The sequence below is a fragment of the Vulpes lagopus genome, chromosome 12 (genome assembly GCF_018345385.1).
Source record: "Vulpes lagopus strain Blue_001 chromosome 12, ASM1834538v1, whole genome shotgun sequence".
NCBI classification, from domain to species: Eukaryota; Metazoa; Chordata; class Mammalia; order Carnivora; family Canidae; genus Vulpes; species Vulpes lagopus.
In genome coordinates this window covers 66,502,680-66,515,609 of record NC_054835.1, presented here as the reverse complement: position 1 = coordinate 66,515,609, position 12,930 = coordinate 66,502,680, and the positions used below count along the sequence as shown (strand labels likewise).

The window sequence follows — 12,930 nt, the reverse complement described above, 5'->3', positions numbered from 1 at the left end:
AGAATGGAGGTGGGACTCAATCTCAAAACCCATAAGATCATGACCTGAGCCAAAACCAAAAGTCAGACCCTTAATAGGCTGAGCCACCCAGATGCCCCACAGAGTAAGTAATACTTATAATAGTAAGCAGTTGTATGGAACTTTGTTATATTTCTGCATTTCTATACATAAACATATGCATGTACATATATAGGCTGTGACTGACTATAAAGTAACAATCTTTATTCTTAAAGACCTGTTCTTGGGGGTAAGGATGCTGTAGACATTTTTCACAGACTCCACTGGGATCTTTTTAAACTACGTCTACCTGCCCCCACCAGTCCCTATCTGAAATATCCCAATTGTTGAGAATCAATCTATATTTTGAGAGATGTTACTGTTGAGAGTGCTTGCATAATAACAGTGGAGGCAGAAAAAAAAGTCTGAGAATCAATGCTATAAAGTAATAAATCCAAACATGTCTCATTTTAGAGGTTATGTCTCTTCTCACTTGTCTGCTCTCTTTGAACTTAAATTTATTTTATAAAGGCATAGGAGTCTTAAGAGCATGAAAAACATAATGATTTTAGTAAATATGCTAAATATAGTGCTATATAGAATGAGCTGTACAAAAATACAAAAATAAATGATTTTTTACCTGTATTTTATCCCAAAGAAAGAATAGGCATGCTAGTTTATATTCCCATATTTTAATTATTCAGGTCTTACTTTATTCTCATTATTAGCATTTAGGGTTTAGCAGATTTATATTCCAAGGGTGTTTAATATGACATTGGGTTTTTACAATTTGTAATTCAATGCCTGAGTTGTGTTCTTAAGAATTATGCTCTAACAGTTTTGTCTTTGTTCTCTCATAAGCTTACATAAAGTTTTCAAAATTTCATGATAATATGTAGGGAAATACTGCTACTTTACATTTATAAAATATTTAATTCAAGTGGTCAGGTGATGTCAAATTAATCTAGTTATGTGGAAACTAGTCTTTTAATCTTAGAGTGATCACCCTTATTTTTTTAACTATTAGCAGAATATGAGAAAAATTCACACATCTTTATTGAAGCTGAACATTATAGTGAAACACAAAATTAGGGGGAGGGAGACCACTTTGAAAAATGTTATCTAATTTTTACTTCTTTAAAAAACATTAGCGAGGCAAAGTATTTTAACTTGTTCACATCTTTTATCTAGTTTTCAGTTTGAGGGTGAGGGTCTTTTTCTAACTGACTTCATTAGTGCTTTCTGGATGGAAGTAAATTGATTAACTCTGTTCTATGCTGCAGATAATCTTCCTGCCTTTTAATTTTATTTTGGTTTTATATACTTACTGTCTTATGACCTTTTTGCACTTAATTCTATATATTGAACATTTTCCCACGTCATTCAGTATTTTTTGATAATGCCATTTCAACAGTCTATAGATCATTCTGTTTATTAGATTATAAAGATGATTTATTTTGCCAGTCCATAACATCAACATTAGATTGTTTTATGACCTGAAATTTCAATCAGTAGATTTGTTCTGTGTTACTTTTTGGTAGGAGTAGTCAACCAGCATTCATGAAATATTAAGAAATACAATTGAGGGATCCCTGGGTAGCGCAGCGGTTTGGCGCCTGCCTTTGGCCCAGGGCGCGATCCTGGAGACCCGGGATCGAATCCCACATCAGGCTCCCGGTGCATGGAGCCTGCTTCTCCCTCCGCCTGTGTCTCTGCCTCTCTCTCTCTCTCTGTGACTATCATAAATAAATAAATAAATAAATAAATAAATAAATAGAAATACAATTGAAATAAATTAATTTGATTTTATTTGATTTAAAAATCCAATAAAGATTGGATCTTTTTCCAAACTTGAAATATTTTTATTTTGGAAGATAGTGCAGTTATTTGGAAGAGAAATCTTTATTTGGAAGACAGGTGCAGGTTTTCCTAAAATTTTTGGCTTTATTGGCAAATTTCAACTGGCAAATATGCAATTTTGATATGTAGGAATATTTATTTATGCTTAATTTATACTTTTTAGGAAGTATAAGATGGTAAAGGCAAATTATCTGAGAGGTTTTAACTAAAGTTTTTTTTTTCTTTATTGAAGAAAATTGTTAAAAATAATGTCATTTAAAAAAGGTTATACCTCATCAATATACCTAGAGGTTATACCTCACCTAAAATATAAGTACCAAGTCTATTACAAGGCGACTTCTTTGGTCACTTTTATTGTAAAGTAAACCCAAGGAAACTTTGTAACTGTTATGATCTTATAAATCTTATTTCAGGGCTTACAAATCTTATTTATTTATTTATATTTATTTTTAAATTTTTATTTATTTATGATAGTCACACAGAATGAGAGAGAGAGAGGCAGAGACACAGGCAGAGGGAGAAGCAGGCCCCATGCACCAGGAGCCCGATGTGGGATTCGATCCCGGGTCTCCAGGATCACGCCCTGGGCCAAAGGCAGGTGCCAAACCGCTGCGCCACCCAGGGATCCCTACAAATCTTATTTAAAAGAAAAGATATATTTTGTAACCATGACCTTAGGTCGAAGTCTTGAAAATATTATATCTTCCTTTTTATGTCTCAAATGTAAATAAAACTTCTGAAAATTCTGAGTAGTTGTTTTACTATTTTATGATTCCCTAAAGTTATCCAACATCATATGGATATAAAATATAGAGTTCTGGGATCCCTGGGTGGCGCAGCGGTTTGGCGCCTGCCTTTGGCCCAGGGCGCGATCCTGGAGACCCGGGATCGAATCCCACATCAGGCTCCTGGTGCTTGGAGCCTGCTTCTCCCTCCGCCTGTGTCTCTGCCTCTCTCTCTCTCTCTCTGTGACTATCATAAATAAATAAAAATTAAAAAAAAAAATATATAGAGTTCTCTTAATGATCCAAAATAATTTCTTTTAAGATCTCCATTTTGCACAAAAACAGTTAACAGATTCTCTCTTTTATAATACACAATGTTGGATCATGAAACAGAGTAAACAAATAGGTCATTGTTTAAAATAAATAGTGTGTACTGTGTTCAAAGGACTGTGAATTTTTGTTTTGAATTGTTCTTATTATATAATTTTAGTTCTAGAATACAATACATACCATATTTTAATTTGTGATACAAAGATATTAAGTTTTAGGCACAATATTAACAATTTGTAATATTCTTTAGATTAGTCACACATGATGCTTAGATATTAAAAAATAATTTTTCATTTTAATTTTGGAGGAAAAATACTCCATTTTGTGGAAAATAAGTAAATAAATGTAATGACTAGGGCATGAAAGGAAGCCAATTATTTGGAAATGCTGTCTTTCAAAAATATTTTTCTTAATTTGCAGTTATTTTTTCTGAAGTAACTGCTGTAATCTGACTTTGTATTCCTTTCTAAAATTTTCTTTTGGTGTTATCACAGGTCACTTTTATTTATCTTTGCACACTGTGTTTGGTAGAGTACGGTTAGTTGCTTTTTGTTTCCTTGATAGAACAACTTATGATTTTGGAGAGTATATATTTAGAATAAATTTGTTGTACTGCAATTATGTACACACACACACAAATAGATATTTCGCATTCGATTGTGTTCTGCTTCCCCCTTCATGGAAGGGTTTGCTTTGAGAACAGCATACAAAAGGGCATTACTTGGAGATCAGGTTGGGGTAGAGAAGTGCAAACTTGCAAGTTTTCAGTGAATAGTCTAGGCCACAGGGGATGACATCAGCTGAAGTAGGAGAATGGAAGGGTCTGTATTAAGCAGCTAGCTGAAAGAGCGAGGTGATCAGATAAACCACAGATGGAAAGCCAGGCAGTCAAGAGAACAAAACCTATGAAGATTAAAAGCGTGTAGCAGTCAGCGTGTGCTCTTTTTGTGCCACAGCTGGTGCAGTGTGTTATATGCCAGGCACTGTGACATCCCTATCTGAATAAATGGCACCTCTGTCCTTTGTATGATTGCAACGAAAGTCCTACAAGTCATTGTTCATTCCTTTCCTTTACCTTGATGCCAAAGTCACTAACACGTGACAAATGTCAGGTCCTCTCCTCTCCTGTGCCATTCCATCCTCTTAGCCTGAGGTGGGATCGTCTCTCCTGGACCTGCATAGTGGCTTCCCTGGTTCTCCCTTTGCCCTCTTCCCATCCATTCTCTCTTGGGAGGATAAGAGAAGCCAGATCCTATCCCTCTCCAAGTTAATACTTTCCACTGAATTTTAATTTCATTTAGAATAAGATCTGATTTTCCCACAAGGTTTTAAATCCCTGACTAATGATCTTGACCTTATCTCAAATTACCCATCACTCCTGCCTGCTTCTTCCCTTGAGCTGCAGCCACACTGGTCCTTTAGTTTATCAGACAGGCACACTCAATTTAGTGCTTTCTGTTCCTGGTGCTTTGCCTTGCTGCCTCTTTTTCATCATCTGGATGAGTTCAAATGTAGCTTCTTCAGTGAGGCCTTTTCATGCTCATGCTTTCCAAAATAGTATCTATCAATGCCAGTCTCTATTCCTTATTCACATTTGTTTTATTTCCTTCATTACATATAACTTTTAGAATTCATATTCATTTATTCATTATGGATTTATTGTATACCCAGTATATGCTAGACATTGTTTTAGGTACTTGGGATTCATTGATGAACAAAATGCACAGAAGAGAATCCCTTTTCTTAGGAAATTCACATTAGTAGGATCAAGAGAAAAACAGTACATAATAAAAAAAACACATAACTAAATTATAGTTGGGCAATTTGTTAGAAAGTAGCAAGTGTAATAGACAAAAATAGAGTATTGAAATACAGATTGGGAGATCGGGATGGGATTTAGGGACAGGATGCATATTAAATAGGGTGGTTATGGAACACCTGGGTGCCTCAGTTGGTTAAGTTTCTGCTTTTGGGCCTGGGTAATGATCCCAGGGTCCTGGGATTGAGTCCCACATTGAGCTCCCCACCAAGCTTCTCCTTCACCCACTCCCCTTGCTTGTGCTCTCTGTCAAATAAATAAATAAATAAAATATTTGAAAATAAGTAAGTAGATAGATAGGGTGGTTATGATGGGTCTCATTATTGTGTTGATAATTAGAGTTCTTTTGTTTCTTTTACTTTTAGCTTCAGCACCAGTCAGCAAAGTGAATAAGTACTGTGCTTCCTCTAACTTTCATTCCACTTTGGGAAAAAAGAATATCATCATGTCAAGCATTACAATTGACCCAGATGTCAAGCCTGGTGAATATGTCATCAAGAGCCTCTTTGCAGAATTTGCTGTTCAGGCTGAAAAGAAAATTGAAGTTGTAATGGCTGAACCCTTGGTGAGTAGAGGTGACCTATAAATCTGAAATATTTTCTTAACTTTTGTATTAACCATTATAATACAAAATGTCCAAAGGGAATAAAGTACTTGGAAAAAAAAGAAAAAAGAAACCAATCTGAATGGGCTACATACCGTATAATTCCAACTCTATGATATTTTTAAAAAGGTAAATCTATGGAGACAGTAAAATGACCAGTGGTGCCTGGGGCTGGGGGTGGATGAATGAATAGGCCCAAAAAAGAGGATTTGTAGGGCAATAAAAATCCTCTGTGTGATTCTGCAGTGGTGGACACATGTCATCGTGCATTTGCCCGTACCCACAGAATGTACAACCCCAAGAGTGGACCGTAATGTAAATTATAGAACTTGGATGATGAGGAAGTGTCACTGTCATTTCATCAGTGGTAACACATGTACCCCTCTGGTGGGGAGGCTATGCAAGTATGGGATGGAGTATATGGGGAATCTGTACCTTCTACTCCATTTTGCTGTGAACCTAAAAGTGCTCTCAAAAAAATTAAGTCTTAAAAACTAAGAGAGAGGTTAGTAACATGGTGATCTAGAAAGCTGTAATGGCTTTAGAATCCACCTTGGTAAGTTACTGCAGGTCACCAAAGAATAGAAATGGATTTCACCAGGGCGGAATTGTGGAGACAGATAAAACATAAGAGAACATAAAGGAAAATCTAGAATATTCTGCAAGTTGATGACATGGTAGTCACCAAACTTATAATAAAAGCAATAAACTTATTTTTAGACAGATAGTGCATGAGACATACTTACGTGGTGAGAGAAGTTCCATGTGATTAGAGCTTACGGGTGGGAGGAAGGAAGAAAAAGACTGAAAACAAATGCTTGAGTCAGATTCTAAGGGGTTGGAAGGATGTTGTGAGAGACAACACAGTGGTTGAACCCTCTCAGGGAGAAGAGATTAAAGGCGGAGACTAGAGGGGCGCCTGGCAGGCTCAGTGGGTAACGGCATGTGACTCTGGATCTCTGGGTTGTGAGTTTGAGCTCCATGTTGGGGGTAGACATTACTTTTAAAAAAAAGTCTTTAAAGGCAAGAGACTACCATTTTACTATTTTATATAATTCAGGCTGGAATGAAAAGAGTCTTGAATTAGGACATTAACAGTGGATGGGCTTGGAGAAGAAAGTAAGGTAGATAATGGAATTAGTAGAACTCAACAAATGGAAGTAGGTGTTTTGAGGGAAAGTGAAGGTTAAACGTTCTTTGCAGTATTAGAAGAGATGATATTAGATAAAGAACATGAGACTATTAATGGGGTAGGAAAGAAGAATAAGATCATTTTTCTTGTGTGTGTAGTAAACTTGAGATACCTGTAATCTAAACCATGTGGAATTATGTTATTGGTAGCTGGGAATTCTTTGTCAGAAATGGTGACCAGAAGTAGAGATTTTGGCATCGTCTACAAGAGGGTGATAAAGCTAAAAGAGCAGATGATGATCAAGAGAAAGAGAGTCTAGAATAGCATTGTTATTGTCAAATGTTATAGAGAGGCAGGGTACAATCAACACCAGAAGTTACTGGACTTGGGAATTAAGCAGCCTGAGAGCAGAATTAGGGTGATACAGCTTTGGGAAATAACTTTGGGAGTTTGGAGGGGCTGCATATCACCGTGTCGGTTAAAAGCAGAACGATCATAATGAAGATGGAAGGTGGAGGATGGAGCAGCTGGGTGAGGGATGGGGGACCCAGGGGCTTACTTGAGTGGCAGCATGAGGAGTTTGGCACAGAAATGGCTACAGAGCCTATATGATTACTCACTCTGCTGTACTTCTAGGAAGGAAGGAGTGAAAGGAACAGAAGACAGACTAGGTGATGACCTAAGAAAGGTGGGAAGTTGAAGGAGGTATTGTTCTGTGTTCTGAAGTCCTACTTCACTAAGAAAATTAACATTGCTAAGATTGCAAAGCCCTTTGAGTGGGTACGTGCATGCCTTGCGAGTGAATTTCCTGCTGTCCTTACGTAGAGAAGAAACTACTGTGAAGAAAGCATCTCTGCCAGACGTGCTTGCAGTCTAATAAATAATCATACGTAAGAGATCATTAGTGAAAATGGATGTTTTAAAACTGTGCCACTCACTATGTTCAATTTAAATCATTCCATAGTTGCTTTCTATGTAACAAATTAATGATTTGGGTTTTATCAGTGTGTATATATTTACAGCATGTATGTAAAGTTCTGCCTTAGAAATAAGGATTACAAGAACTCATAGATATGAATTAATGATCATGAAGCTTGATTATAAAATACGCTTGATCTATAAAGTGTTATTTTCTTCATCAGTGGTCTGTGAATTATTGATGCTGTGCTATGCTAACCTGCTTAACCAGCATATAGTAAGAGAGGGAAACACTTAAAAACAAATACATTAAAAAAAATACATTAAAAATACATTAAAAAACAAATACATTAAAAAAATACAAAAAAATACATTAAAAAAATACTATATGCTGCTTAACCAGCATATAGTAAGAGAGGGAAACACTTAAAAAAAAATACATTAAAAAAAAAAGTGACTAGTTGATAATACTGCGTAAAATTGAAATTTGCTGAGAGTAGGACTTAAATGTTCTCCCAAAAAAGGGTAAATGTTTACAGTGATGGACAGGTTAACTCAATGTGTATATACATCAAATTATCAACGTTGTACTATATATTATACTTGCGTTTGTCAATTATATATCAATAAAACTGAAAAAATGTTTATGAAAAATTTCAAGTTTGTATAAAAGTATGTATCATAGGGTAATGAACCCTCCAAGACCCTTCACCTGGCTTCAACAACTTTTTTTTTTAAGATTTTATTTTATTTTTAAAGGTTTTATTTCTTTGAGAGAGAGAGAGAGAGTCAGAGTCAGAGCATGAGTGGGGGCAGGAGGAGCAAAAGAAGAGGGAGAAGCAGACTCCTCGCCCCAGGGTGGGACTCGATCCCAGGACTGTGAGATCATGACCTGAGCCGAAGACAGACACTTAACTGACTGAGCCACCCAAGGCGCCCCTAAAGATTTTGGTTTGTGAGTAATCTGTATTCCCAACATAGGGCCCAGACTCCCAGCGCTGAGATCAAAAGTCACACCTTCCACCGACTAAGCCAGCCAGATGCTCCTGCCTTCAGCAACTTTCAACTCACACAGCACTTAAAAAAACAAAACAAAACAAAACAAAACAAAACCTAACTACCTATTTTATAAAATATTTATTTTATAAAAATATTTAGTTAATAGCAACACATGGTATGGTCGTGTCAGCTCTCAAATATTATGTATTCTTAAAGGAATTTTATTTTGAAATATTAAGTTCTTGAGGGTAAAGGCATTAAAAGAAAATATGGGTGAAATTATCTAACTTGACTGAGTTTATAAAATGGTGATTTTGTATCTTCTTTCTCTTTCTTCCAATGCCATTGTCATTGTCCTAATTCAGAGGCAGCTTCACTCATATTAGATCATTGCAATAACCAGTAAATAAGTGGTTTATCACCTTTCTGTTTGCCTTGCTCTCACCAGACTTTGCTTCATGTAAAACATAAATATTGGGACGCCTGGGTGGCTCAGTGGTTGAGCGTTTGCCTCCGGCTCAGGATGTGATCCTGGAGACGGGGATCGAGTCCCACGTCGGGCTCCCTGCATGGAGCCTCTTTCTCCCTCTTCCTGTGTCTCTGCTTCTCTCTCCCTCTGTCTCTCTTATAAATGAAATAAAATCTTTAAAAAAAGTCTTTAAAAAATAAATATTATTACCTTTTTCCTTTAAAAATCTTGCTCGCTTTTTGTTGCTGTGGAATGAATTCAAGGTCCTGTGGGTCATTCCAGCCTCTTCATAGTCTTTTCACAGTTTGTGTAATGTCTCATGATTCTCTTATCCTGATGTGTGATATGACACTTAACGAATTCTCTATATATTCTTTTGTCCTGGTGTATTTGCCCTCATTTTTCTCTTGATCCAAAATACTTCTAAGTCTTCTGTATTTTACGCCTGTACTCATCCTTCCAGACTTCCCACATGTTCCCTCTCATGGAGCAGTCCTCTTCAAGCTGTACGGATCTTTATGATACTAATTTTTCATACTCGTAGATTCTGACATTGTCCTATTAATTGCTTGCATGTTTATCTCCTCTGATGTGAGCTACTTGATGATACCAGGAGCCAGGTCTATAGCGCTGCCTGTGGTGGTAGATGCTTAGTAAAGATTTGTCCTTTAAGTTGACTTTAGCCTTAAAGAGCATCGCTGTGGCCTGTGCCCTTTGTCTTTCCACCAAAACATAATACTGTCAATGCTCTAGCTGGAGTGTTTAATAGTCCTTTCAGAACAGCCTGATGCTGACTATATTTTTTTTATCCTGTAATTCTGTAGCTCTTTTCAGAGACCTCTGCTGTGTAATCTGAGATGATAAAATTTGGTGAGTAGTGGTGAGGATTCCATCAGAAAATTGATGTTTTTACCCCACCATTGTACTCAGAGAGGAGCAGCACTCCCTACTTACTCTTCCTGACATACCAATGGTTTATGGACTGTAGCAGCCAAGGACAAATGGTACCCAGGGTCCTGGGATCGAGCCCAATTGCTTTGTAGGATAACAGTTACTTTAGCTGTTCTCTCATTAGACTTGTAGCCTCATGAGGACGGGGATTGTCTGACATTTTGCTCATAGTTGTGTCTCTAGAGCCTAGAACTGTGCCCAGCATACTGTACGCTCAGTAAATCATTTAGATAAATGCGTGAATGGCTGTGTGGATGAATAGACGCCTGACTTTTCCCCTTGCCTATTTAGGACTAGTTCTTGTTTGGTGAAAAATGTGTTGGTTGGGCTTTTCCATTGGCTCTTTACCATCTCCCCTTCTCTCTGCCTTCTTGGTGTTAAGTCTTCTAAAAATTCTTTCACTGTTGTCCTGGTCGTGGTTTAAGAGAGAATGGAGGTTATGTGTGTGTCCAACCTACTCTCTTTAATTGCAGATTCCTGAGCTATTTCCACATCATTGTTATGCTACCAAAATCTTTTCAATAAATGCTCTGCTTTCCCTGGAGGCTACATGTTGCTGTTGGTACTCTACACATATACTAGTTGAAGAATCAAATTAGAACATAGAAGGATTGTAGCCTTTATTTGTTTATTTTTTAAAGATTTTATTTATTCATGAAAGTCACACAGAAAGAGAGGCAGAGACACAGGCAGAGAGAGAAGCAGGCTCCATGCAGGGAACCCGATGTGGGACTCGGTCCCAGGACTCCAGGATCGCACCCTGAGCTGAAGGCAGACGCTCAACCGCTAAGCCACCCAGGTGTCTTGGATTGTAGCCTTTAAATCATTGCTAGTTTTTTTTTTAAAGATTGATTGATTGATTTGAGGTGGGGGAGGGGCCTAAGAGAGGGAGAGAGAATCCCAAGCAGACTCTCTGCTGAGCACAGAGAGCAATGCAGGGCTCTATCTCATGACCTGTAGATCATGACCTGAGCCGAAATCAAGATTAAGATGCTCAGCCAACTGAGCCACCCAGGCACCCCTCATTATTAGTTTTTTATATTATTATGAAATAATGATGTTATAAAAAGTGGAAATAGTTCTGCATTTTATATAACAAAAGTAATGACTCTTGCTTCCATTTTGGCTCAAAATAAACACTGTCCACAGTTTTTCAGTCGATTATTTTTCATGTCTGTTACCCAAGTCTGTAGTACCTGCCACCTTTTTTTAAGGCATAAATGGGAGGTTTTATGTGTGGTGTGTGTGTGTGTGTGTGTGTGTGTGTGTGTGTCTTTCTGTACCTAGATATTTTTAGCAATGTAAATTGGAGATTGTTCTATATTACCCTGTATAAATTTGTCTCATTCTTAAGAGTTGAATATTATTTTAATAAAAGAATGTAACAATGTCTTTACTAGTTCCTATTGATAGGCCCTTTGGGAGCTACTTTAATTTGGAGCTACTGTGAAAATAAATGCTGTGGTAAATGTTCTTGCACAGGAGTCTTTGCATACATGTATATGTAAATTCAGAGAATAATTTCTATTCAAGCATTTTTAAATGGTGTACCTTTTCAAAATGTCATATTGGAAGATACCACAACTGCTTGAGCAATGATGAGGGCATCCTCAATCACACTTTAATTAAATTGAGAGGTTAGTACAGAGTTCTTGATTAGTAATCTATATTTAGTGCAGTACACTTCTGTTTTTGTACTTATGGTAACTTGAGCATCCTTTTGCATTTTATTATGGAAAAAATATTGCCACCACTTCCAGGTTTAGGGAAAGCTCAGTGAGGATTCCAGATCTTTAGAAATCTTTGAGGAAGCATGAGTTTGTTGAGAAATAAAATATGTAAAGATAAAACAATATGTAGGTGTTTCTGAAAAGTTTATTGCTCTTGATTCTGCTTGGCCATTACTCTAATGCATAAACATGCTTTCTGAGTCATAAACCACTTAGATCAGCAGTCCTCAAAATATCACTGAAGACTTTTATTTTATTTTTAAGATTTTATTTATTCATTCATGAGAGACTGAGAGAGAGAGGCAGAAACACAGGCAGAGGGAGAAGCAGACTCTATGCAGGTAGCCTGACGTGGGACTCGATACTGGGACTTCAAGATCACACCTTGGACCAAAGGCAGGTGCTCAACTGCTGAGCCACCCAGGTGCCCCTCACTGAAGACTTTTAGACTTACAGTATGAAAGGGGCTGACATGAGTGAGACAAAGCTGCTTATTGTCTCCTCCAACTTCTCATTTTTTAGATTTGATTTATTTATTCATGATAAACATAGTGAGAGAGGCAGAGACCTAGGCAGAGGGAGAAGCAGGCTCTCTGCAGGGAGCCTGTTGCGGGACTCCATCCCAGGACCCTGGGATAACGCCCTGAGCCAAAGGCAGACGCTCAACCACTGAGCCACCCAGGTGCCCCCCACCCTCTCATCTTAAATCTATAGTTCACATTAGGATAATAAAGGTTCTTTATTTAACTTCCTATTTTTCAAACTTTTAGAAATAGTGTTCTGTGGAACTTGCTACAGGACTTTGTGATTTACTTAAATTTTAGAGCTAATTGGACATGTATATTGTGTAGAATCATCATTTTGCATTGTAAATGATGTGTATCTTGGTTTTAGAAATACAAAACTTGTTCTGCAAGATAATCACCTAAGTATGCTTAGCCTGTGAGGGCCCAGGTGCCACAGACATGCCAAAAACCTATCCTTGTTAAGAAAATAAAGTGCCACAGGTGCTTTCCTGATCCCACTTAAGTTAGTTGGAGACAAGTTTCACTGGACATTTTTTACGTTTCAGTGGCAAATACATTTGTGGGTTTGTTTTCATAGAGATGAGTAATGAATGGCAGAAGGAGATGGGACTCTACCGGAAAAAGAAGCTTGAAAATATATGTATTTCTAAATTCTCGTTTCTTTCATAGAAAGGTGATGTTCCTTTTTCTTTGATACATACTTAATATTAAATTTAATTAAAAAGCATAACAGTTTAGGAAATCATCCTAAAAATCTCAACAAAGTCATTGTATGAACATAATCCCAGCCATCTCTTATATTCAACAGATAACCTAGGTGAGTATATTTGGGGTCTCGAGCAGGGCAAGGCAGTAGGAAGACTAACGAA

The 12,930-nt window shown here is 37.2% G+C and overlaps 1 protein-coding gene across 7 annotated transcripts in view; it reads left to right on the top strand.

Moving 5' to 3' along the window:
* FRYL (FRY like transcription coactivator) overlaps positions 1-12,930 on the top strand; it is a 258,580-nt gene that overhangs the window by 111,123 nt on the left and 134,527 nt on the right. For all 7 annotated transcript variants that reach the window (XM_041724310.1, XM_041724312.1, XM_041724307.1 and 4 more), the window contains one exon: positions 5,097-5,296. In XM_041724310.1, coding sequence (XP_041580244.1) covers positions 5,177-5,296 — 120 coding nt within the window. In that variant the 5' untranslated portion in view covers positions 5,097-5,176. The remainder of the gene's footprint in view (positions 1-5,096; positions 5,297-12,930) is intronic.